A 27,161-nucleotide genomic window follows, 5' to 3' on the forward strand; every position below is an offset into this window, starting at 1 on the left:
TAAATCTTTGAAAGATAGACTGAGACTTATTTTAAAAAATGATATTTGTAGGGAGATTTCAGACAGTTTTCTGATTAGGAATATATCCCCCCCCCCAAAAAAAATAAATGTTCATGTTTATTTTCTACAATTTATAAGGTCAGTCATGGGTTATAAAATTAGCATTTCTAAAATTGTATTAGTCACTGAACCAAAAACAAAATTGATTCAGGATAGAACTATTACCCCTGCATTTTAAAAACAGCATTATTGTACAAAGAAAGCTTGCTTACTATGAGCAACGCAATGCAGCTCTATCAATCTTTCCTGATAAGTTTATATATAAAACAATGCAAGAGTGAAGAAATCCACTGTACCTTTCAATAAGACAGCAGGTAAGTATATCATTAGCTGTGTGACAAGCATTTCTTCCATATCCGAAGCAAGAATAACTTTAAAAATTCAGCCACTGAGAAATTCATTTCGACTGCAATCCTAAATATGTTTATAAGCCTCCTTGAAGACAATGGGACTAGCTTCCAAATAAATCTCCACTGGATCCTGCTGCTAGTCAGCCAAGCCAAACCTAAACATTTTTACTGGAAGAGATTGAAATAGGATCGTGGCTTAAATGTTTCTAATGATCTTCCCCTCACCACCTCCCTGTTTATAAAGCTGTGTCTCTGAATCCATGAGCAGGAAACATTTAATTTGCACCGTTTAATCCATTTTTAATATATACCGACTGCCAAATTTAAACTTCAGGCAAGTGAATGATGCAATCTCGTGCACTCTTCTTTCATACTTATGATCAAGAAAAAGGCATTAAATTGAGATGCATAATTAAGCTGCTGAAACAGTTGCACACATTTAAATTCAACATTGATTAGGAAGTTTTAGAAAACTGGATTGTCTGAATGCCCGGATTTTTTTTGGTTGTTTTTTTTTTAATGAAAGTCCTGCCGAAGAGAAATTGAATTAAGAGTTCTTAACCACCTTTGACTTGAAAACAGTTGGTATAAAATGGAGCAAATATTACTGGAGGTGAATGAGATTTATTCCTGATGAGAACATGTATGGAACGACAGTAACTTTAATATTAATCCAGTAGCACCAGAAAGTATTGCCTGGGAGTTCAAGAAACAAATCACACCCCATTTTCAGTGAACTCTTTGAGCCTCTGCATTATACAAGTTCTCTGCTCTTTACTTATGCAAAGCATAATTTTAGTTAGAGCTGATTTGACTTGATTTTCTCAAATGTTCTTGCCAGACAAATGTGTTCTATTCATAATACTTTATATTATAGTAATTAAATAAAAACATACAAAGTGCTTGGTTTATAATGACTAATGCAATAGTAATAGTAATAATAGTAGGAGTAGTAGTAAGTAGGAGTAGTCATGGATAACTTTGCAGCTTCATTTTTTTAAGATCAGGCACCTGCAGAAAAATGAAAACCATTTGTTTTACATCAAAGTTGGCATATGTGTTTATTATAGAGTGCTCTAGGTCTAAAAACAGTTTTCAAGAACCAAGCACTGAATCGTATCCTTTCAACACACACACACACACACACACACACAAATGTTCGTGTAGAAATTGATGATTGGGAGAGGGGTTTGTTCTGTTTCCTGCCCCCACAAAGGCTTTCCAATTTTTATATCTGCACAGAAATTGAAAATACATTTTCATTTTAACAACAGTAATCCACAGTAGTGATGAAGGGAAGCTTTGGGAATCTTGATAAATGTCTTCTATGAACATACTTTTAAAAAGTTTTTTCTAACTACATCATTAACTCCAAATGTTTTACACTGAAAATGAATTGTTAATTTGTATCAGAATCAAACTTGTAATTATTTTGATTTTTTAACAGAAAGCTAAATTCTAATTTAAATATAAAATTAAATCTTAACATTTTAAGATTTAACCAGCATACTTAGAATTGTAATATAGTTGCAACATGGGTGTCAGGCTTACATTTCTTTTTGGATGTACCATGCAAATTAATATAACTTCAGCAGATAGAATAAAGTAGAGCATAGTAGCATTTTTAGCAATTGAAATGTATAGATTCAGAACATCTTCCTCCACTGTGAATCCAAATATCAGTGCCCCAAACTTTCTCACAGATTGGTTGATTGCTACCACACCAATGTAGCTGATCTTTCATAGGTACAGTTAGATCTCTTTAAGGCTGTCAAAAATGTTTGGTTGATTAAAGTCTTTCTTTAAGCAAGCTAGTGCAGTTAAATAAAGTTGCAGATAAGGCAGTCAACGCTGGAAACAGGTATCTATTTGGAACCAAAGTATGAAAACGTAAAATTTCATACAATAAAAAAAAGCTACCATTCATTATTAAAAGTAAAGCCATACTTAAAATTTTACGTTATCATTTGTCAGAAAAAAGCATGCTTAATATCAGTTTAATACTAGATATTAAACTATGATACCCCTATGGCAGTTTAATATGCTAAATTAAATACGTTAAAAATTCCAGCACTGAAACATTAGTTACAGATATATATATAATGGGATGACCTATTGAAACATATCCACTACAGTGCATATATTCTCTATAGCGCAGGTATATTTGTTAGAAGATACCAGAAAATTTTCCGATATTTAGCTATCTCTTTTTCAGAGAATAAGTTTATTTTTGAAAAGCCAGTGTGAAAAATCTGTAAGTAAAATTCTACCCTTTAACTTCTGAAAGTGAAGAGAACAAAACAAGCGTTGAAACTCAAAAGGATGATCACTTAGAGAAGTTAGTTGCTTTTGATGTCAGTCAGAACTTTTCCAATAAGCAAACAGGTTTCCAAGTGTAGCACGGCTTTCTTACTCAAAGTGCTAAAAGCAGTATGCAAAGATCTAGGTAGTCCCCAGTTTAAGAACGAGTTCTGTTCCCAAGCTCTGTCCTTAAATTGAATCTGTATGCAAGCCGGAAAGTATTATTGTATAATACTGTACAAGTAATATTGTGTAATTAACTTGAACCATTGTGTACTTAACTTGAATCATAGTGTATTTAACTTGAATTTTGCTACAATAGGCTCCGTTCTTAACTGTGGGTTATCCTTAAACCGGACATTCTTAACCCAGGGATTACCTATTGAACGTGTGTCATGTGACACCTATTATTAGACATTGATGTTGATTGAATGCTGTAGTATTTCAGCATGTTCCTGATGTGCTATTTCTGGGCTCAAAAGAAACTTATCAATTCCTTTCCTTTTTTGTTAAAAATTAATCATTTTCATTAAATAGGTACAACAGCACTGTACTCAAATGTTCTGAAAGTTACAGTGATAAGAGAGTCAAAGCCATAATGTTCAAAGGTAGTTTGGCACCATTTCTGGATTCATGAAAGAAATCAGGCATTTATGAATTGCTGTGGTCCATTAGAAACAAATGTTGGGATTTGTGGCATGGTTTGCTTAGTTATTATTGTTTTCTTGATTTGAAGGATTGTTTATTTGAATTTGCTTCGTTGCCTCCTTTAACATTGTGGTTTCTTACCCTGTAGTGTCTCTGAAAAGCAGGATATAAATGGGATTAAATAAATAAATAAATAAATAAATAAATAAATAGCAACTAAATACAAGTCTCAAAATGTTTATATCTTTGTAATTTGGCTGACATGTGTTACTTATATTAAACCATAGTCTAAAACAGGGATAACTTACTTTGTTAGCTAGGGATAAAATTGACTCTTTAGAATGTAAAAGGTGGGAAAATAGATTCTTACATTACTTGCAGAAATACAAACTGCTGATTCTAGCTTTCTGGGATTTTATTTATTCATGATATTGATACCTATCCTTTAACCAAAATTGCTCAAGACATTGTAGGCTCATATCATTACTGTATGTTTGATTAAGCTAAGGGAGAATGCTTGGCTCTGGGTCACTCATACAGATTGAAGAACCTGAGTAAGGTCCACCTTGTCCAGGCATCTTCTTCCCATCGGTAGCTTTGGAGATGCTCTGAGGTGCAGATGTGTAAGACAGCAGCCCTTCCTTCTTTCACTGGTGCAAAGTGCCTGTGGTTGAGTTTGCTCACTCTGAATGTGGAAGTTTCTACTCAAAGTTTACTTCAGGGCTGGCCCAAGATTTGATTCTGAATTCTGCCAGACCTAAACCAACCATATTTGTCAATTTTATATTGTCTATTTTAGACAATGGCATGGCTCCTTAAGCTTTCCAAAGTCAACACATATACATTTAGGTTCATTTGCTTAAAATATTCATATATCATGGTTCATATTTGTAATAATTGTATATCAAAACAATTAAATGAAAATTTTAGTTTATGGTCTCGCCATGTTAAATGGGGTTTGACATTTATAAGTTGCAAGTTGGCACATACGGTTTTCAGTTTTTGTATTGGAGGCTTAGCCCCACAGGGAAAAACTTCAATTACTTTAATTTTACATTAATAGGTGTTCATTTAAATAATCATTGGATCAGACCCACATGCATACCACGCTCTGAATTTCTATGCAATATATAGTGTTTAGTGCATTGAACTATGTTGAGTATCAACATAGAATATATGTAACTCAGGACTGAACCGTGGAGTCCTTGCAGTTCTCTGAGCTTGTTGTTTTCTTGCAAACATTTCATTACCCAGCTAGGTAACATCTTCAGTGCTAGTTGAACATATGTTAAATATGTTCTTTTTGTCCTGTATTAAAGTCACACTTATGTTCAGCCATTTCTAGGAAGGTTAGATGCAGATGAGATCTGTTGTTCTTATTATGACTTAGGCATTCATATCCAGTAACAGATCAGTTTGTTAAGAGACAGGTTGCTCTCTTGAAGCCCTTTTGGGTGCAGGGCTTTGTGAGACGGCAGCCTCACAGCATTGTGGGACATGTGGAGGTTAAACACGTGAGCCGATTGAGGGAGCCAAAGACAGTTTTGCAGTGTTTCCTCTAGAGCTAGCGGGTGGACAGTTTTCCATTGGTGGAAATTCCCTCTGCCTCCTGGGATTTCCCTCCCTTTCTTCTACAGCCAAGGTTACATGGCACTTTGTCTCCATTCCTAACATCTTCCCCCAGAGTTTTTACAAAACCTTATTTTTCTTTTGATGAAATGCAAACACAATGAAGGAAGAACAAAGATGGGGTGCCAGCTGGCGGCTGTTTTTTGTGCCCTTCCTTTGGCAGGCTGGAAAGAGTGCTGCTCTACCATTTAAAGGTTGGAGCACAGTAGTGAGGAAACTCGCCTGACAGTGTGAAAAGGCTGCAAAGGTAAGAGACGCAAGGCCAGTGGCTATGTGGAAGTGTCCTATCCTGGTGGCCATTGTCCAAAGAGATGTACAGTGGGTTCTGAAACCTCCTTCCATGCAATAGCTTTCACAGAAGTCTTCTAGGAGGTCCCTCAGCTCATTCTTTCATGAAGAAACAAGACACCAGTAAAGAGATTTTAATGTCCTACAAACAAACTCAGAGAAGTATTTTGCAACCTGAAATCCAAATAACTCCTCCCCCACCAAACCAGTAACAAAAACTTTAAAAAAAAAAAAATCCTGCTGTACATCAGACTCCAAGCCCTGCCTTCATTTCTTGCCTCTTCCATCAGTGAGGTCATCTGAAACAAGCCATTTCATCTCCCTGCAGTAGGAGTAGAAAAATAGGCAGACATGGGGAGAATTAGTATGTCTGGATTTCCGCCCCCTATTCAACTGAAAGCAAAGTTAAGAAGCAATTGTTGATCAATATTTATATAGGGTTCAGATACATTACCAAAGTAAAAATAAAAAGCCTCCATGGTTGAACAAGCATGCAGCTATAACTGGAATGCAGAAATACTTTCCTCCAACTTTTCAGAAGATTTCCTCAATATGTTTAGAACATGTTTTAAGTGTATAGTTTATTATTTCTGTTAAATTACAGAATCATTTTTAACCCAATAATCCTATACTACTTTTCAGCTCTAGGAAACATATTCAGAATATCTACCACTATTTGCCATCTCTCTCAAAGAAAATCACTTAGGACATTATCTCCCCCTCAAAATTCTGTCCCATCTTCAGTCTCAATCTAGTCCAATTTCATTTGATTAAGATGTGTTCCTGCAAGACTTAATTAGTTTTATGTCAACTTAATAACTATGGAGGAAATAAATGTGAAGCATGAACTTGTGTGGATTGCTCAACTAGATTATTTAAGCTATATGCCCATAATAGCATTGAAGCTCATGTGCACAAATGTCTATAACACTGATATTTCTAGGAGATTTCTACCACACTTTCATACAGAACTGCTTGCAACTTAAATATGCCTGAATGAAAATGAAAATGTGCTGTCTTGTTTTAGGGGGTGAACCTTTTGGTGGGCATATACAGTACTGTGCAAAAGTTTTAGGCAGGTGTGAAAAAATGCTGTAAAGTAAGAATGCTTTCAAAAATATATATTGTAATTGTTTATGTTTATCAATTTACAAAATGCAAAATCAGCGGGGAAGTCGGCAGGAAGTTGCAAATCCCAGGCTGGCAGGCAAGTAAGTGGCTGCTGCCAGGTGGAAGAGGGAATGAGGGAGTGTGCAAGGGTGCAGGGGAGGGTTGGGGAGGGGGCATGAAGGTGCGGCATGGGTCAGGGAGGGTGCACGGGAATGTGGCACGGGTTGGGGAGGGTGCGCGGCATGGGAGAGACACTGCACAGGTCAGGGAGGGTGTGCATGGGGGTGGCGCAGGTCAGGGCGAATGTGGGGGGGGGCATGAGTGGCCGACAAAAGCACAGAGGGGCTGGGGAAGATGTGCAGGTGAGGGAGACTTACCCTAGTGACTTGTGACCTTCCCTGCCATCTTCCCCATTTACTTTCTGGTAAATTGTGATCGCAGGGTGCTCGGCAATCAGTCGTAAGTGCAAATGGGTTGCCAACCTCCCAGATTGCGATCATGTGACCACAAGGTGCTGTGATGGCCATAATTCCAAGGACTGGTCGTAACTACCATTGATTCAGCACCATCGTAACTTTGAACAGTCATAAGTCAAGGACTACCTATACTGCAGTAGCTTTGTTCATCAATTGGCCAATCAAATTTCAGTGATGTGATCTCAGGAAACTCAGAGGGGAAAGAAAAGGGGGATTGTCAGCTGCATGCCAGCTCTAGTTGGTCAGCCCCATTTGTTTCTATGAATGCTGACCAAATAGAGTTATGTTGGGCTCAGCCGTAATAGGTGGAACTAACCCTATAGAAATACCACAGGAGTCATGGTGTATGGTGAGGATTTCTCACTGGGTACATTGCAAAAGCAGTTCCTGTGAAATGGATAGTCCCTGCCAGATTATACACTTTAGAAGAGCACATCGTTTATGTAAAGCCCTCACAATAAAGGAGACACCTGGAATGAGAAATAGAGCATATAACTTTAAATAAATAAAATACAAAGATTCCTTATTAATTAATCTGTGTGAAATGCTTACTTACCGCAGGCAGTCAGGTATGTGTAACAAAAGAGTCTAGCTGGATTAGACCAAAGGCTTTCTAGATCAGCATCCTGTTTCCCCATGGGTCAACTCAAAGCTGATTGAGTTGTTCCCCCATGGGTCAACTCAAAGCTGATTGTCCACTTGCACATAAAAGTATAAATGCTGGGTAAATGCTGGTTTGAAATAGGCCTTACTAAGACAGTGTTGCTAAGACAGGTGCCAACATAGTTTTGACTTCATGCATTCTTAGACCTTATTGCCTTGTCCTTTTTTCTGTATTCTCAGTGTTTGAGATATCAGTCCAGAAGCATATGGCTCTCACACCCATCTTACTCCCTAAGATTGTTTGAGAATTAACAGCACTCCTTTTTATTGAGCTACTGTGTTCCATATGTAGTATTTGCATGAAGCATTTTTGGCATCAACAGAAAGTTGCAAAGAAAATAAAGCAACAACTTTGCTTTAAGAAAGCAAATATTCACAATCTGAAAAAAAATCAAACTCAATCCACAGTCAGACTACTTTTTTTTGGTCCAGATAAAGATATTACTTAGTTTACATTTTTCAGAAGATTTTCTTGGACACTTGGAGGTCCAATTCCTTTTTTTTTATTAGACACTTTAAAGAAAAGATATAAACAGGTATAAAAAAGAAACAAGAAAAAGGTAAAAGAAAGAATGCAAATGAATAAAGAAGAGATTAAAATATCACTAACAATTATATTTCTAGTATATTATTAGTTAATTATGAATATCTGAATATATTATGGGATGATACTTAATGGTCAAATACATTGCTCTTTTTGAACTTGGAATCCTGCCAATTCTACTAAACTGTGTCATTAAGTTACGTCACTTCAAGATTTCTGTAGAACAGGAATGAACGTGTCTTTTGCAGAATTGGTTGCTTGAGTTGAGATTCAGTTGAAATCTGAAGAAAGGATACTTATGATTTTTTCCAATTGGAGTATTATTTTGCCACCAGCTGATACCTCTAAGCCACATGCAGCCCCCAAAGGTTAAATATGACTACCCAAGAAGTAGCCCCCAAATAAAAATAATTAATTTTCTGTTAAATTGATTTAAAACAAATCCTTTTTTTTTTTTTTTTTTTTTGTCCTGGGTCTATATTTTGAGATGCCCTTAGTATGAAAAAGGGCACATATTTTTTTTTCTAAACAGAAACATAGGTCAATTGAAGTGAAACAGGAAATACTGAATACAGAAAACAAATGTTTAAGTAGCTTAACTTGAGGATGTGGGAACGATTTAAAACGAACATGTCTTTTCCCTTCCCTCATCAAGAATGCATCTTTCTCTGTGGCTAATTGAAATAGTGAAAAGGACGGACGCCTGGTCAGAGACCATAGCATTCATCATGTTTAATCCAACCCATTGAAATTAGCGGGATGTCACTCATTTAAACCTGGAGTCAGAGTCAGATGCTAAAATAAGCTAACTGAAAGAAGCTGACCTGAGGAGGCAGTTGGTATGTTGATTAAATTCATTAATCCTTTTGCCTATTCAAAGTGCAAAAATCTAAGAGTCCATGTTGATTGATTCCTTTTTCACCTGGAATTCCTTGACTAGTCCTAGAGAAATTAGGAAGCAATGTCAGAATTATTAAATAAGTTCCATTAAATATATTGGAATAGGAATAAAACAGGCAAACTGTTGTTTTTATGTCAGAATATTTTGTAATAATCTTTAAAATCTTGAGACATCAACCTTTTGATCCAAATATGGCCATTTTGCATTAGCAAACCAAGACAGGGTACAGTCTTGCTTAAAATGTTACTTTTCTGCATCAGTAACCTAGAGGCTGTGCTCAGGAAGACCAGGTCAGGGCCAAATGTGACCTCTTTGCCCCTGTTCTTTGTACTGAAGTAGCAGTTTGGCAGGTGCTTTTTTCTTTTTTTTCCCCAACTCCTGTATCATAAGCTGTATCTGCCAAAATGTCTTCTTTTATCCAGCTGTTCAAAAATCTAGCCTACTTTGTACCTGGTTACCTCACTTAGTGTGAAGTTGATTTTACTTCTTAGGCTGAAATAAAAGCAATAGCTTATGGAACTTGCACAATAATCAAAGACTAGGAAAAACGGCTTTAATTGTGCACTTTGCTGATCTCAGATCCATGCTGCATAAAGCAAATTTCTCTCTGAACTTTTCATCTTGGGAAGATGATCAACAGTTTACTTTCTTGCATAATTAGACATGCACATAGCCACTGATGTCACTGTGCTTAGACACAACTAAGTCTCCATAGGGCTGGATTGGTATACCTAGCTTTCATGAGTCTGTGGCATTTGAAATAAAATGTTTGTTTTCCCCTTACCATGTTTTGAATTCTAAAATGTGAAAACCAAGTAAGAGAATTTAAATATCATTTATAAAGGGTACTTATATTTTCTATCACCAGGATGTCAATGTGAGTTAGTCTAAAAAGAAGGAAGTGTTTTTAATAAATTGTCACAGAACTTCTTGTTAACATGTGAATTTGGTAACAAGAAATGATTTCAGAACAGTTAATTATACAGGATTTTCTGTACATACTGTGTTTATATATGTGATCTTTAAAAAAAATTAAATTTTTAGAAACATAGAAAGGCTTCAAATTTGTAGCCCTTGAAAGTGAGTTACAGTGAATGCAGTGGGGCTTTCTTTCAAAAGGCCACGCATGGGACTGTGATTTTAGTCACATTCCAATTTGTGGGGCAAAATTTGCAAAGAGAAGGATACAAATTGGTAGGTAGATGCCTGATATGAAACAGTATGCTTCTAACTGTAACTGTCAATTCTTATAACTTCCTGGGAAAGAAACAGTGACTAAATGTGCCCCCTTTTTTCTATAGAAAAGTTCCATATAGATGTGTTAACACAGCAGAGGAGGAAATGAATTGATCTTAATTATAAACTTTGTTTCTTGCACATCTTGATAATCTTGGAGGGAAAACTTACTTAATGGAAATTTGAGAAAGAAAGACTACTATGTTTCTCAGTTTTTGTTTCTAGAATGGACTTTTTTGTTAGTTATTATTTGTAGTATGCTGGAGAGGAAATTAAAAATAGAATTAAAATGGTTCTAAAGTAGAATCTTTCATAGGGATTGAGAGGTCTACTTTATTAAATTCCAGTAATAAAGTTAATTATCAGCTGCTGGTAGAGATATTGAATACTTTTAATTAAAGACAGTTTGCAATTTTGGACAAAGGTTTCCAACACATCCATCCATAAGAAACAGTACTTTTAGTTCAGGGAAAATTCTAAGTACAGGGCTGCCCAAACATATCAATGCATGCCTGGGTCTGTATGGGCAGATAGATGGCCATTAAGGTCAGAAAAGCCTGGTTTTTATTTTTATTTTATTTTACTTTGTGCCTTCAAGTCAGTGTTGGCTCCTCGCAACTACTTTGACTAGTCCCTGCAGTTTTCTTGACAAGGTTTTTCGGAAGTGGTCTGCCATTGCCTCCTTCCCAGGGCTGAGAGAGAGGGATTGGCCAGAGGTCACCCAGCTGGCTTTGTGCCTAAGGCAGGACTAGAACTCATGTTCTCCCAGTTTCTAGCCTGATGCCTTAACCACCACACCAAACTGGCTCTCTGTACGAGCCCAAATACCTGCCATTTATTGTCATTATCAAGCAATGGACCACCAGGTGCTCTTTGAAAGGCTATGAAGATAATTAAGTCATCAGCCCAAGCTTTGCTCTTGGTTCTCCAGGAGAGACCAGTCCTTCCACAAAGCAGAGAGAACAAATTGAGAATCTTGTCCCTGCCCCTCTCTGCTGCCAGTAATATGGCCACTTAATTTGGCAACTACCTGCCATGCAGTTCCAGCCATTGACCACCATTCTGCACAGCACTGCCCCATTAGCCTTTATTAGCAAGGCTTTAGAGCAGGCCTGCACAACTTGTGGAGGGGAAAGGGCCATTTTGATACATTAAAAGTCGTTGCAGACTGCAAAGGAATATCTGGTGCATTGAACAGCTGTTTAGTGGCAAGCATAGTGGCAGCAGCTCTGGAGCTGGCAGTGGGGTGAGGCTTTGAGGTATTGGAGGTGCTCGCCAGAGCATCTCTTGGGGCAGGGGCAGTGAATTTATTACTTTTTTAAAAATGCCAGTGGGCTGCACAGGGCTGCTTGGTGGGCCACATGTTGCGCAGGCCTGCTTTAGTGCTGAGGCAAATGTCTCAGCAGGAAAATGGCCAAACAGTTTTCCAGAGTAGCTGATGGATACATATCTTGTTCTGGGGAGTTTTTTCCCAAATCAAAACTTTGGGCCCAGGTAATAAGACTGGGGGTCTCTGATTGGCAGGCAGTGGCAGCACTGCGAGCTAGAAGAGCACAGTGTGTGATGGTTCTCCTGGTGGTAGATTGACAAGTCAACACAGTTCACCATTCCTCCCAATGCATCACCCCAGTTAGGCCCTCAGCCTGCCTCTTGGGAGGCCCAGTCCTGGTTTGGGGAACAGACAGTAGAGCTGAGGGTTTTCTTCTGTTCCCTGCTAACTGGCTAGCTATTGTTGGATATATAATGAGGGTAGACCCATCACTTGCTGCCTCCTATTTTTCCTATGTCAGGCAATTTTATTTTTTTATGTTCATTAATTACAAATAAAGAAACAGAAGCTGGAATGCTACCAAGTAAAGTGCCTGCTTCCCATCTTTTTTTTTTTTTAACTAACATACACACACAGACAATATTAGAAAATATAAATTATGTCCATGCTTGTTTGATAGTAAGCCTTTTGGGTCTGGAAAAAACAACAGAAACAATTTGGAGTGGCATAGAACTTCTTCTGGGGGTAGAAAGTGGAGCCAGGCAGTAACCTTTCTGGTAAATAGCCTGCCACAAAATAGCCATGCCTCTTGCAACAGCACCAAGTAGCTATCACATGCCCTTGAAATTTCCAGTGAATCTAGGCTAGATGAACCTTTCTCAGGTTCAGTAGGAAAAAGGCTGATGCAGGTCTGCAGGTTCACTGCAGACCACAGCTAGGTTCATTGAGTGATAGGCTCTTGCAGTGAGGTTTTTGTTGACCAGAAGATACTGCATAGTAAGTTACCTGTGATACCTGTGCCGGGCTTCCTTGCCCAAAATGGTGTGCTCAGAAGAAAAACCATTCAAATCAATGTATTGATCACAACCACTAATAAAATAGCAAAAAAGCAAAAGAAAATAAAGGGGAGCTGTTTTATTTCCTGCAACATGAAGTGAAGAAACTTAGGTCAGTCATATCCCCAATATCTTATAATCCATCAACAAACTTGCTTAATGCTTTCTTAAAATAACTGGTCCTCATCATCTCTTAGAGCATGAATTCCATATGAAGGTCATATGTGACATGACATAGTGTTTCCTTTTATCCATTCTGAGCTTACCTGTAATTGCACTGGGCAACTTAAAGTTTTAATAGTTTTGCACATTTCTGTGCCCTCATGGTATCTTTTTTTTAAATGGGCCAACCAGATGATAGACAACATTTGCTATAGTTTTCTAAAAGAAGGATTTTTTTAAAAAAGTTTCAGTTGAAAAGCAAGAAATAATATTCTTTCAACTTGGGATAGAGTAGAATCTTCCATGAATAGTTACTGATAAAATTTCAAATTCCCAGGTATAAACTTAGAGGGTTGTTTGTTTGTTTGTTTTCATTGAAAGGTTGCTGTTAATTGTCTGGGGGTTTTTTTCTGAGTCTTTACTTTTTCTTTTTCTTTTTTTCTGAATACCGTATAGGGGTTAGGGGATAAGGTTAGGGAAACCAGGGTTCCTCCAGATAATTCCCATAATCTACCCAGACAGATGCTGCTGGCTATGAGTTATTGGAAGACCAATACTTTTGAGGGTACAAAACTGGGGAAGGCATGATGACAAGTTGTGCATCTGAGTTCTGGTTTAGGTGTGACAAATTGTGTAAATTTCCACTTTCCATCACAAGTGGTCAGAACACCCATCTATACTGTGGACTATGTATTTGCGATGCATTCCCATTTTTGTAGGAGGCAAACCATCAGCAGGGTAGGCAAGAATAAAAATATTCATTATCAACTCTGCAAGTTAAATTCCAAAGACCATTTTAGGGCAACTCCAAATTAAAAACAAAAAACAAAAAACTATGCAAGTTAATGCTAATATCATGACGTTTACATAGTCAGAGTTTAGATGGAGATCAAGTGCTGTGATGTTTAAGGCAAATCAGCCTTTCCCCTTTGTCATACCCAACATCCCACCTCTTTTGTAACTTATTTCCTTTACAGTTCTAAAGCAATGTTTTGTGATGTTTGAAATGGCCTAATAAAGGTATTGCTGTAAAGTGGATTTTTATTTTTGCCCCTCATTCTCCACATAGCACATGCTCCTTTTTCTTTTAAAGTCATCTTTTCACATTTGAGTTAAGGATAATTTAAAGAGAATTGTCAACCTCTTAAATGGTTAGAGATCATATCTGCTTTGCTAGAGTGGTATCTAGGTAGACAGGATTGTCAAACTGATTTGTAGTACACATTTACATAGGAGGAATTCTCACTGTCTTCAGTGAGGCTTACTCCCAATCCTATGGCTTTGCAAATAAGTCACAACTGAAAATGAGATGATTCACAACAAAGGCAGCACAATTCTTGCTTAAATTAAGGTAATAGAATTCAAGTTCTGAATGGCTTGGATGGAAAATCATACCATTCCAATCTTTAAATATGCTCAGAAATTCAAGGAATATTTTCTTGATATCAACTGATACTTCAGGTAGCAACAAATCTGAAACTACAACTGGGAGCTACACCCAATTCTGGCTGAATCCTGACTGGGATACGTATATGAAACATATGTTGCTGCAAAAATAGAGTATTTTGGTGCATGAAGTATTCTTTAAAATATTAGTGTGTGAAACTCCCTAATCTGGATATTAATAGTGTTTCATTTCAGGACCAAACAGGTTATGGTGTTTCCTTTGTGCTTAACTTGGATGGGAGAAGCACAATTTGGGTTAGAACCCTGGCAGGGAGCATAGATAAATAGCCTTTGGGCACTGCCTAGATACCAATCTGTCTGTGGTGGAGTTCTCTCCCAACTCCTCCATAAATAGTAGGAATAAGGACCCTGATCTGGATCAAAACTACTGATGGAACAAATGGTTAAAGCCTCCCTTTTGGGGGATCTCAGCTTAGTCAGAGGCCTGAACAGCAGGACTGAGTGACAGACATCTAGTTTGGCATCAGAAGCCTTTCCTGTTCCAAGATGGGTTTCATAAATTTTACAATTACGTATTGTCTCTATGGGAAAGCTGTGTGTGACTGAAATTTGCTATATAATATGGAAAATAAAATTGGAAAAATTGGGCTCCAGCTTCATATATTGCAGTTTTGCCTTTACACAAATGGGTTTTTTAAATACATTTGTATCCCATCCTTAAATATAATAACAAGAATTCTCAGAAAGACAGAACAATAATAAAATCATAATCATTTATCCATAGTACAAGAAGGAAAGCAATAATGTTGCAGCAGTGAATGTTTTCTGTTTATGTACAATTTAATTGATGTACATTTGTAAAGAACATGCTATCATTTCAGTTGTCAAAAAAATCTTGAAAAAACGTTTGGTTACCAGTAAAGGTAGTTCTAGATTTTTAAGATAATTGACTTATTCATATGTAATATATTAGTAGGTAAATATAAAATAAATATAGGTATATATTTATAAAAGTACAGACTATGATACCACCAAAGAGGGTCTCTTTTAAGTTTCATGACTTCAACATAAAATTTAAGGGTATTGTATATTTACAACTCTCCCATGGAAATCAACATCCTTTAATAGAACTATAATTTTGCTCAGCTCACACGATAAATGAGTGATGTTTCCCTTCCGTTTGATTGCTAGTTTGGAATATTTTTTACAAGACATGAATAGAAGTGGAATCTGCAAAAAGAAACAAACATGGTTTCATATGCACAAATCTGATGGCTCATATACCCTATATGTAAATCAACATTTATTTTATTATTTATTGGTTTAAAAAAATGTATAAGCCTCTCTTCTCACAATTTATGACTCTGGGTGGCACACAACAATAAAAAGAAAAAGAAAATCAAGATCCAAAAAGGAAAACAAGTCCCATATAAAACCAACATAAGAAAGCAAATAACTAATATATACTGTAAGCAACATATACTCAAGGTCACTAACAGTAGCACAAAATGGGCTCATCTAGCATTCTGGCCAACTGTATGCTAGAACAGCCAAGTCTTTGTGGCTCTATGGAAGGGCAGGCACAACAATAGAGAAGGCATGTCTACATTGTTCTTATAGGTGAACACAGCAGTCCTTTATGCCAGTGAAAATATTATGGGTAGAAGCAAAATAAAAGACTAGAATGGAAATGTGAACATTTTACATCTGGTGTTAGACAATTTAACTCTGGTTGAATTGAATGAAGCACTTACAAGTGCTTAACATTAAGTACATTATAGCCACATAGTGACCCACGTGCATATCTTATGGCATGAACATCACACTTAAATACCATCGCCATATGAAGATGGCTGGTCCTGATCTTTCATTAGGGCCAATGAGGAACAGGATTGCTGCTCTAATTTAGGCTCCTGCCCCCAGCTGATAGAGGGTGCTGTTTTGTTGCTAATAGTAAAGTATGCATCACCAGTGTTTATGCATGCTCATCTCTTTTATTTATGGGTCTTGTGAAAACTATTTTAAATCATAGGTCAAGACTTTTTTTTTTTTCTCCCAAGCAAGGGAGTAGCCAGTTCTTCATTTTTCTAGGAGAAGCTATAGGTAGTCCTTGACTTACGGCCACAATTGGGCCCAGAATTTCCATCGCTCAGTGATGCAGGCATAAAGCGCAACATCATGTGACCGCATCGCTTAGCAATGGCAACTCCAGGCAGTCCCGGTTATCGTCATAACTCCACATGGGTTGTTAAGCGGGAAAAGGCCGAAGTCCCAGGTAAGGAGCACAGAGGTGCTGCAAGGGCTGGGGGAGGGCTGAGAGGGCTGGTGTAGGCTGCGCACAAGTTGGGGGAGTCGTAACTGTGGATGGGCTTCCAAGTGCCTGAATTTTGATCACATGTCCATGGGGACCCAGCAATGGCCATTACTTTGAGGACTGATCGTAAGTCCCTTCATTCAGCGCCATTGTAACTTTGAATGGTCACTGAACAAATGGTTGTAAGTCGAGGACTACCTGCATCTATGTGTAGGCTGTCAATCGGCTTAACTTGCAGCAAGAACAAAACTACTTTCTTCCCTTCTGAGTTCTATATAGGGATTTGCCAGATAAATGTTTGGTAAATATTTGCCAGGTGCCCAAGAGAAATGTATTTAAAAAATATCCAAAGCCTGTGCAATATGAGGGAGGAGAATCCACAATGGATTCAAGTGGTCTGTCTGAACAGAAGAGTGAAGCTGGATGAATCTGCAGCAGAAAATAGAAGTTAGTCTGTCTCAGGCCTAAGGGTCTATTTAATGCCTGAATTAGGTCTTCTTCAACGGAATGCTGAGCTGTATTTTATTATTCATTTTATTCATTAAAAAAAATTGATCCCATCCTATATCGTGAATTTCTGCAAGAGGTAGGCTCAAGAAAATAATTCAAGATAATTGAAAATAATTCAATTAATTTTAAAAATATCACAGAATTATCATCCCTGTAACATTATCACTTGTAATAAACAAGTTGAAATGCTTAAAGCAGCACTCAGGAAGACCCAAATGATTGACCTCATTTCAAAACCTGATTATTTAGATAATGTAAATAATTCAGTCCAAGGGGAGAACATTCTTTGCTCAGGTACTACAGCTAAGAATATTCTTTACCTCTCTGTATAATTATAATCCAAACCATTTAGGGCTTTAAATGTCTTGAACAAGAGCCTGGTGGTTTCTTTCAAGCTGGTGTTAGATGGATTCCCCAAGCCATTCCTGATTGCTACATTCTTCACTTTGGACTTACAGGAAATCCCTAAGTTCAGATCAAGTCATAATGAGTTGTCCAGTACGTTTTATTGCCAGAATTCAATATAGCCTTCCCAACATCCAGATCCAACAGCTCAGAGCAGCATAACATTTGACTCACCAAGCCAAACACAGCTCACTAACCATATTTTTGGCTTGCTGGAACTTGACAATGCTTCTCTTTTGTAATCTTAGGAAAGCAGAAAACACAGGATTTCATATGTTTCATATGTGTTCATCTTGGTAAGTCCCAAGATGTGTAGACCTTTGCTAAGGACACCATGTTTAGCCAATTATCTGGAGAAAACAACATTCCACTGGAAATCATTTGTGCATTGATCTTCAAGGCTTCTGTTTCGAAAGTGTTGGTGATGGTTCCAGAAAGTTAAAATTCTTTAGATGTCTGAAAAAATACATACTGGAAAAAGCTCTTAGTAGTTTATAGAAGGTACAAAGGCTAGGGAACCTGATCTGAACTGAATTTCTGAAAAGAGGCTACTTGTGTTACTGAATGAGTTCATTGTTATGGTGTGCTGACAATACCTGATTTTTATTTTTTATTTTTTTGGCCAAAGAGCCAGCAGATGTCCACCGAGACTCTTGAGGACTCAGACCACTAGCCTTATGCTCCAAGGCCAGACTTAGGTTTTATTTCTGCCTCGCTAACCAGGGCGTGCTTCTCCCTGGTGTTTGTGGTCACTTTGCAACTTTATTCTTTGGAACATTACGTGTTGTAACAGAAGGGCAACCAGCTTCCCACTATTTGTTGCAAATCCATGGAGTCAAGCCATCTGTCAGTAAAACAGAAATACCTAAGTTCCTTTTCTCTCCAGGGCTCTGTTTGCTATTTTGGGGAGGGCTTCCATTCCCCATGTGGAAGAAAGCTGGTGTGGTTCGAAGCAAAGGATGGTTGAATAAGAGAGGGCCAAAAGACTGAAACTGCTGTTTTGCCCATCTGCCACTGCTTCAGGTGTATTCATTATTAATGGAGGTAGTGGCGGTTGCTGTTCAGATATGCAGGCCTGCCTGGGTAAATGAGACATTCTTCAGCAAATTGCTTCGTTTTTTGATTGCTGATTGTACGCGTGTCACCAAGCTGACTCAAGGTTCATCGATGCATGCTCAGTAAATTAGAAAGAACATAACTATGGATCAGCCAAGAGAATGAATTCTTTGCCTACAATGACCCAGGGCCATTTAATTTTCTGCTTAATTTTGTTGCAGTCAGTTTGCATTTTGGGTTATTATGCAGTAGGAAATTAACAATAAATAACAAATTTGGTCCTCCTGTGCTTGTAATGATATTTTTATAAATCTTTGTAATGCTCTTTTTAAAAGGATCAAGGTCTGCGCCAGGCTGATACCCCCACAAATATGCAGGATGGGAAAGAAAGGGGGAAAAAACATTAGTCCTGGCAGATAATCTCATAGTTAAATAGCAACTCTTTTCTCCTTTCTCTTTCTCTTCTTCCCAGCTCTCTCCTGTGATTTTATATTTAACATTAAACTTAAAGTTTTTCTTTTTCTCTTTTTTTCCAGATAATTTGAGGAAAATGGAAACAGATGAGGCTCAAGATATGTCCCAAGTTTCTGGTGAGATGGGATATATAAAGAATATGACTTAGAAAGAAAGGGGGAAGCTCCCCTCCAATCCAAAATTGGTTTGGTTCTCTACTGAACCATAGTGTTATTGTCAGGATAATTGATTCAATATTTTGTGATGTCAGAGTGGAAATCAAGATATAATTAATGCTTACCACTTCATATCAAACTTAGTAATGCATGGATTTCTTTTAAAATCACTTTTTTGGGGGAAAAAATGACAAAGGAAGGGGAAGCATACCTATTTGTATGCACAGATCTTTCTTGCTCTTGCAGGACAAGAGCCTGTATGGCACATTTTGAATTCAAAGCCAGATTTAGATTTCTGTTAGGGGTTTTTAATACGAAACATAGCAAATATAAACTGGAGGAGTCATTAAAAAAAAAAAAAGTCTTATCTATCAAATACTATCTGCCAATATTTTTTTTCTAAAGTTTATGAGTCTTCAGTTTTATAAGTAGTCAAAGACTGATTAGATTACCTTGTTTAGATTTCCTTAGACTTGAGTTTTCATTTTTCTGCAATGAGCTTGGCAAACTATTTTTTATGTCAGTGATTTGCTACATCTTAGAAGCAATTGTAAGAGGTGACCCTTGAAGGAACGTTACTGTGTGAGGTGGCAGAAAATGACATGTGGATTGGAGATCTACCAGAGATTTGGCTATTTTATAGTCCACTGGACCTGGAATTTTAATACCTTCCAGATATCTCTACAATATATGTTTCTAAAGAGTGTATAAAATATTTGAGATATTAGAAATGTACATATTAAAGAGCAAGTAATACCCTCATCCAAATGCAGAAGACAAAATTAAGATCTTCATTGTAGCCAAATAACCACCATAGAATAATGAGGGCGGAGTGTAATCTCAAGAATGTTAGTAGGTGTTGTTGGTCTTCTCTTTACGTTAGACACTCTTAGGGTCTTTGTCATCGTTTAGGCTTTTTGATATGGTTGTTTCTAAGGTGTAGGAACTACCAAGTCACTCTTTAATCTGAGATTACATTTTGAATCAGAATGAATGTTTTCAAAAGCAGGCGATTCACCAATTGTATGAGACTTTCCAGGTTGTCTTTTTCAAATGGTTCCAATAGATATGATTCTAACTACACATACTGTGATTTGTTTCAAAACATGTTTCTCTACTGAACAAGATCTGTAGATTTGTGTATAAACCATCTACAATATGGCAGTTAGGGTTCTTCTTGGCACAGCTCCCAGATCAGCACTCAGGGCTCTTCTTGGCATTGCTCCCAGCCATTGTGATCCCATGTTGTGGTTGCCACTGTACAACAGAGCCTGTTTACTTCCAGTTTGGCTATGTGAGTTAAAGGGAGTTACTTGTTTTCCATCTTTCACTTTGTGACAGTGGAATTATGTGCAGCTTGCCTTCGTACCTGTGGGAACTTCTGCCTCACCCCATTCCCCAACTCTTTGGTATGCCTCTGGCCAGAATGCTGACTTTGGCACTTCCCACTGCTCAGCTGGAGGGATCTCTGTTTCATAAGCGTACTTGGCAGCTTCAGTGAAAGCCATCATGGGCCACTGTTCAGTAGTTCTGAAGGTTTATTGAAAATTTGTGGAAAGGTAGCAGTAGCTGATAAAATTCTCCAATTGTATTGGAGAAGCCTTAAACTTCTCCAATACAAATTACACCCCACTTGTTAACTTTCTGCCTGTGATGTCATCTAGGTCTGGCCCAGAGGTGCATTTCTAATCTAAGCCTGCACAATTATTAAATATATTTGAGTTGTGATTGTGGCAGGGTTCAGCTTGTAGCTGCCCTTTCCACAGGCTTATATTAATACAAAGTTTAACATAGAGAGAGGAGGGCAAAGAGTGAACCTAAAGAACTTTGAAACCTTATGTCTATATAAGTAGCAAATTCAGCTAAAACCAAATCGAGGAGGAAATGAAATACCATTTTTGCAGTATCTCATGTCTGTGGTTTCCTGTAAAGACACCTGCATCAGAAAGAGGGGTGGGGCTTGGGTGGGGTAAGAATTAGGCTGTGCAAGTTTTTAGCAAGCCGGATGTTAGGAGAGGGAGAACTGACTCGTGACATCACTCATGTGCTCTAAAGTTTGCTATAAAAATTGGAACAAATTAATAATGTTACTCTCAAAAGTGCAAAACCAAGATTAATGGAATCTCTGTTTACCAAAGAAATACTCCTCTGAACTCCAAGTACAGGGGACAAACAATGGGACCTGTGCCCATACACAGCTTGTGAGCTTCATAGAAGGAACTAGCTGCCAATGCCTACTGCTGGAAATTCAGTGCGAAGGAATAGAACTTGTAGGTTTTTACAGTATGGAAAGTTGATTATCAACAGCACCACGGCACTGTTCATTATGGCCTTGTTCATTATGGGACTGGTGAGTGCTTCAACTCACAAGCTGGAAGAGGTGATGCACTTTGCCTGAAGGAAGGAATAGTCTGAATTCATTATGGAGTTATTGTTTTAAGAAGATAGGAAATAAAACTGCTTTCTTGCCTAAGATTACCTTTGTATGTTATGGGCATTACACCCAGTTTTTATGAGAAGTAGAGTCTGTTTTCATCAGATGGTAGAGAAAAAAAAAAGATAATTTTGTTGCCAATTATCTCCCACAAAAATTCTGATAAAGTTTAACATTTGTAAGTAGGCTTGTCAACCTCACGAGGTAGACCTGGCCAGGAAATCAAATCCACTGAAAGCCTAAAACTACTTTTATTGAGATTGGCTGTAATAACAGAAACTTGCAAGTCTGATTGTGCTATTTATCATCAACTATTATTTAGTTATCTGGCTGTTTTGAACTTTAAAAATGCTTCACCCCCTTTTGTCTAGGTAACAGCATATTTCTGTCAAGATCATCTTCCGTACTTCCTACCAGCTAGATAAATGCAGTTGGCTGGTAAAGGATGTTTGTTTGTCTTTGCTTAAACCAGAACAGAAACAAACATCATGGGTTGCCAAAGGCAAGATTAGTGAATGCATTTATGAGGAGTTCCCTGGCCATTGTGCTGGAAGGAGGTGTGTGTGCCCAAGGAAGAAGATGGATTTACAGACCTTTGCACTGAGATTTTACTATCCATACTCTATTTTTAATCAGCACCTGGTGTGCAGGTGCCATCTGGAATCATTTCCCAAGACTTGATATAAACCTTAGTCAGTGTTTGAACACAACTTCTATATGTCTTGCAGCTTGTGTTTAACAGATGGAACAAGTGCTGATTCCCTTGCAGAGGAAATTCAGTAGAGGAATGCTGAATACTTACCCATCCACAGTTCTCCCCCACAAATCCCATTCTCCTTTTTTTTCATAGTTTTTGTTTGTTTGTTTCCTGCAGCTGGAGGAGAGCTAGAAGTAAATTGTGCTGAGATGAACAGCTGGTGAGGTGGCACATACAAGGGAACATTAATAAGCTTAGCAGAGTAAGGGTTAATAAGTATCCACCCTGCTGCCTGTTGATCCTTCCTGTAAGTGCCCTACATTCCCATTATCTCTACACACACATTTGCTATTGTAACAAGTATTCTCTCTTCCCAATCACACAAGTGTATGAAAAAATACACCAGAAGTCTACACTTAATCAAGATCTTTCAACTGGCCAGGTCAAAGGAGATCTTGTCCTTTTCACCAGAATGAAACCACAAGGGGCAGTGGGTCCAGGAAGAGGGAAATGTCCATTTCTCAATTTGACAATTGGAGGAGGGACAGAGGGGCAAATTATCTGGATGGCATCTAGTTCCTAACCCAAGGCTGGAGCTGCTGTGCCTCTGGAACTAGGTCGAAAGGAATCTCTCTTTCCGTATGACATTTCTTCAAATGGCAGGTTTGTTTTGAGTGACAAGACATTTTATGGAAAATGAAAGTTATTGCCCACAATTTTTCTTCCATTTTCTCAGAAACATAGAATAATATTTCCCTTGACCAGGTCCCTCCTAAACCACCTCAAGTCCTTCATGTGAGGAAAGAGAAAGGAGGGGAAGATCCATTTCATCACTTGGCAGGTGTTTTGGTTGGGGCACCCCCCTCCCCCCACAAGTTCATGTAGTAAACAGCAACAGTGATGGATTAGGAAAGCCATTTAGAGGAAGGGGGGATGAAAATATCTCCATGAAAATGTGCTCACTTCAGCATTCAGAGCCTAACATGGTTTAGTCCAAGTTACCTGCCAGATTGCCTATTCCAATGCACGCTGGGGAATTCTGGGAGTTGAAGTCCACACATCTTCAAATGGCCAAGGCTGAGAAACACTGGCCTATTCCTGTACAGGCCAGTCCATGCTCAGATCTTCAGTGGGATACCTTTTGCAAATCTTGTTAAATAACTTTAACATCCATAATCATATCTACTTTGGTGTGGGCCTGGCCTGGTCCTTTTTGTTTAGGAGGGGGCTCAGAATGTATATTTCAATCCAGGCCATACCACTCTAAATTTTTTAATGCTGTTACCTGTGTAGTTGTTAAGGTTTCTATTTTTGTAAGATACCCAGAGCCTTTTCAGAGTAGGCACTAGGCAGCATATATATAAATCAGTAACCCAGGGAGCAGCAGCTTTGAAAAGTGGGACATCCAGATTGTGGATGGCCATTAGGAAAGGAATCAAAAATAAAACTGCCATTATTGTACCAAGGTAAAGACTCCCCTGAATCGTGTTCATTATGAGTAGCATCTTTAGCAAACTGTGATGTCATCAAGTGACAACATGAAATGGGTGTGATGATCCTGATGTTTGCCACAAGCACATAAGTCATGACTTGTGCAAAATATCATACACATTTCATCGTTGCCTCCCCCCGGCTCCTTCTACAGACCCTCATGTTTGTAGCATAGCCATGTGATTTTCATAACAGTGTGGAAATAAATTGCTTTTTCCAGGATTTTTTTTAAAATATACCAGTCAGCCTACAGTCCTGAGATTATCTGGTGGTCTATTATCCAAGTTCTAACCCGGTTTGATCTTACTTAGCTTCTTTCAAGACTAGCCAAGTTTGGCTACTTGCTGTTATCTACTGTGGTCCCACTATTATAATGTTTTCATCCAAATCCAGTGTGTAGCTATGTACTTCTGGTCATCTCACTTCAAAAGTCTAGCACTGGAGAATATGCAACTATTAAAGAGTTGCAAGAATCTCTCTAAGGAAAGATTACAATAACTTGTGGTTTTAGCTTAGAAAAATGAGTGAGGTAGGGTAACACTGATGTATATAAAATCACATATGGTGTCAGAAAAAAATGCCTCTCAGAAAGTATTAGAATCCAGGAGCATCTGATGAATCTACAGATCATACAAGTAAGATGAAAACAAGTTAAGTGCCATGTTAGTACATGTTAACAGCTAAACCATATAACAAATCAATGTTTATATTCATCACACTTGATGGATGTGTCTGTTTGGAAAATTTGCGTATCTTAGCAACAGGCTATACATTTGCTATACATGTCAACATGTGCACTCCTTCATAGGTCTTGAGGTATGTACCCTTCAGTGAGAATCTGTATTGTTTAGACAAGAGGAAAGAAAAAGGAACATGCCTCTTCTTCCTGTTTCCGGCTAGCCGCTGAGGCCAAAATATTGCTGCTAATGGCAACAAAACACCGTGATTTCACTGCTGTAGGAAAAGGTAGGCCAAAATCACACAAAAAGGTAGCCAAAACATCATAGTTTTATTCTTCTTCATCAAGAATAGCAGACAAGCCTTATGCTTCTCCCCGCTCTGAAAGAAAGGGTTATGTTGGCGAGTTCCTGTATGCATGTGTAGATGAAGATATGTTGCATGAAGCATGTGGGAAGGGGTATTGTGTATGCAGGTGTCCAGACGGGCATGGTCTCAAGTGTGCCCTGAAGGGCTGGCTCAGATCCTGATTCCACAACATCATCCATCCTTCCTTTGTGAAGTGGGGGAATGTGCACAATGGCCATTTGTAATACAGATGAGCCATTCAACAGGCAATGCCTAACAGATAGAAACATCTTAACAACATAGGACTGAATGACAGGGAAATCCTTCACCTGCCCTTGCCTGTGTAAGGGTGGTAAGGTAGGAAAAGGATCAACAGCATAGCGGCTGACCAAGGAAAAAAGGAGAATGGTTCCCTGCCTTAAGATAGCTGTACATTCATGTGTATTTGAAGTAGCAGATATATAAGCCAGCAAACATAAAACGGAAGCTTTTTTTTGCACTTCTTGACATGCAGCCATAGATGGGTTTGAAAGGAGCTCCCTAAGCTACATGATAAGCTTCTAGTTCACACTCCTACCCCACTCCAGAAAGCAGTCTTTTTTGAAATGAGCTATTTCCCTGCTCAATTGAAAATGTAGTAACAGTGAAGTGTAATTCATCCAACAATATGTGGCGCCAGTGAAGGAGGCCCAGAGATTAGATTATGATTTGTGCCACAAATGTTTGCCATATGATTCCTTTCTGTACTCTTAATTTTTGCTTTGGTTCTAACTGGTGAAAAATAAATGCCTAGCCATGGTATATTATAATGGAGTCTCTTTCACAAATACTGACAAACACACCACATCTTGTTTGGACTTTCGGGGAATAGTTTAGTTCTGTATATAAGCACCAACCACTCTGCTCCATTGCCCCCTTTGAGAAGTGAATGCTAAGAGCAAGGCAGACATGAGAGGAGGCCTATCATATCTAGGCTGCAAAAATCCCATAGGCCGCTAGATGCAAGCAAGGAAAGGCTTGTCTGCTGTTTCCAATGAAGAAGAATAAAATGGTGGTGTTTCAGCTACCTTTCTGTGTGATTTTGGCCTATGTTTGCCTACAGCAGTGAAATCACAGTGTTTTGTTGCCATTAGCAGGAAACATTTAACTCTTTCCTGCCATTTAGGGGCGAGATGGTTGTTTGCAGCCCAGATCCAGTATCCCTAAAGTACTGTCACTTGGATAACCAAAAGCAGACCTTCAAAACCAACCTTCTGAGACTTGATCTTGGCTGAAAGAATGTTTGCAGTGACTAGGATGTAATGCACCAAGCTGAGAGGGCATGGCAATAGCAGGTCTGGCACTGTCAGAAACTCAGCCTCACAGTTTTGTATAAGAAAAATTCCCTAACTAAACAGAGTGAATTAAATGCGTGAAACACGTATTTGGGGTTGGTCTCTATCAACAGCAAAGGAACTTGTTTGGGACTCGGATTTCTAGATGTCATTTAAATATTTTGTCCCAGTGTTTGCTTCTCTGTTTGCAATTGCACAGCTAGCCCCAGTTATTATTCTGAACATGCTTCTTAAAAATTAAATGGAGAATGACTATTTTCCCCATCTTTCCACTTTGAAAGTCATCTGCTAGAAAATGTTAGTGTGATTACATATCTATAAAATTGCCACACAGTACTGAACTTATCAGGGTATAACAACGTAGATGATGTTAAGGCATGAAATATGAAATATCATGCTTTGGTGTTCAAGAGAAGGAGAGCCAACATGTAGCACACTGAATAAAACGTATTTATTTATTTGGTTATTTATTTCAAAAGAAAGGTTTTGCTGAGGGACACCCAGACTGGAATGATAAATTCTATTTATTTGACAAGTGGTATTAAGGCAGAATTTAGGAATAGCCAGCAGCAAACTGGGGTTTGCTTTCATGTTAAAGCTAGTTTCCACAAGAAGGAGGCTAATGCCCTGTAATTGTCATGGAATATGTGGTTAAGAAGTGCATGTTACATATATATTCTACCAAAAATATACTTGAACAGTTTAAGCAGTACTTCATGAACCATTGTGCAAAAAGTTTAGGAATATCAATGGGAAAAGAATGTGCACTTCCCCTCACTATACTGCTTAACATTTCCTTTCATAAAATGAGAATTAGTATATGAAAAAATGTGGAGCCAAAATAGCGATCCATTTAGAAAGGTATTCCAAATTTTCCATAATATAATTCTCCTTGTTCAGCTATCTGATATACACTTAGTTGCACTTAGGGCCATAAAAATCAATATGAGAAGTTAATCATTACTACAAGTTTTGTTGACTTCAATAGGATTTAATTGCAAAATGCCTGGCTTCAATTCAATGTATTAAAAAACTGAAAAGAATGGTAAAATTATTTTTATTGTCACTTGATACAAAAGGAGGGAGAAGCAAATATACCTATTAATCTTTATACTTCGTTCAATTCAAAATCTGTTTTTAGTTTTAAAATAATTGCTAATCCAAA

General features: G+C 38.0%; 1 protein-coding gene across 3 annotated transcripts in view; it reads left to right on the top strand.

Annotated features, from left to right (window-relative positions):
• The window catches only part of IKZF1 (IKAROS family zinc finger 1), an 83,446-nt gene that overhangs the window by 1,526 nt on the left and 54,759 nt on the right, over positions 1-27,161 (top strand). For all 3 annotated transcript variants that reach the window (XM_088150116.1, XM_088150118.1, XM_088150119.1), the window contains exon 2: positions 18,922-18,975. In XM_088150116.1, coding sequence (XP_088006242.1) covers positions 18,922-18,975 — 54 coding nt within the window. The remainder of the gene's footprint in view (positions 1-18,921; positions 18,976-27,161) is intronic.

Source organism: Python bivittatus, unplaced genomic scaffold (assembly GCF_059951505.1).
Source record: "Python bivittatus isolate LINGU-HERP-01145 unplaced genomic scaffold, Pbiv_v1 ctg000610_np1212, whole genome shotgun sequence".
In the NCBI taxonomy this organism is placed as follows: domain Eukaryota; kingdom Metazoa; phylum Chordata; class Lepidosauria; order Squamata; family Pythonidae; genus Python; species Python bivittatus.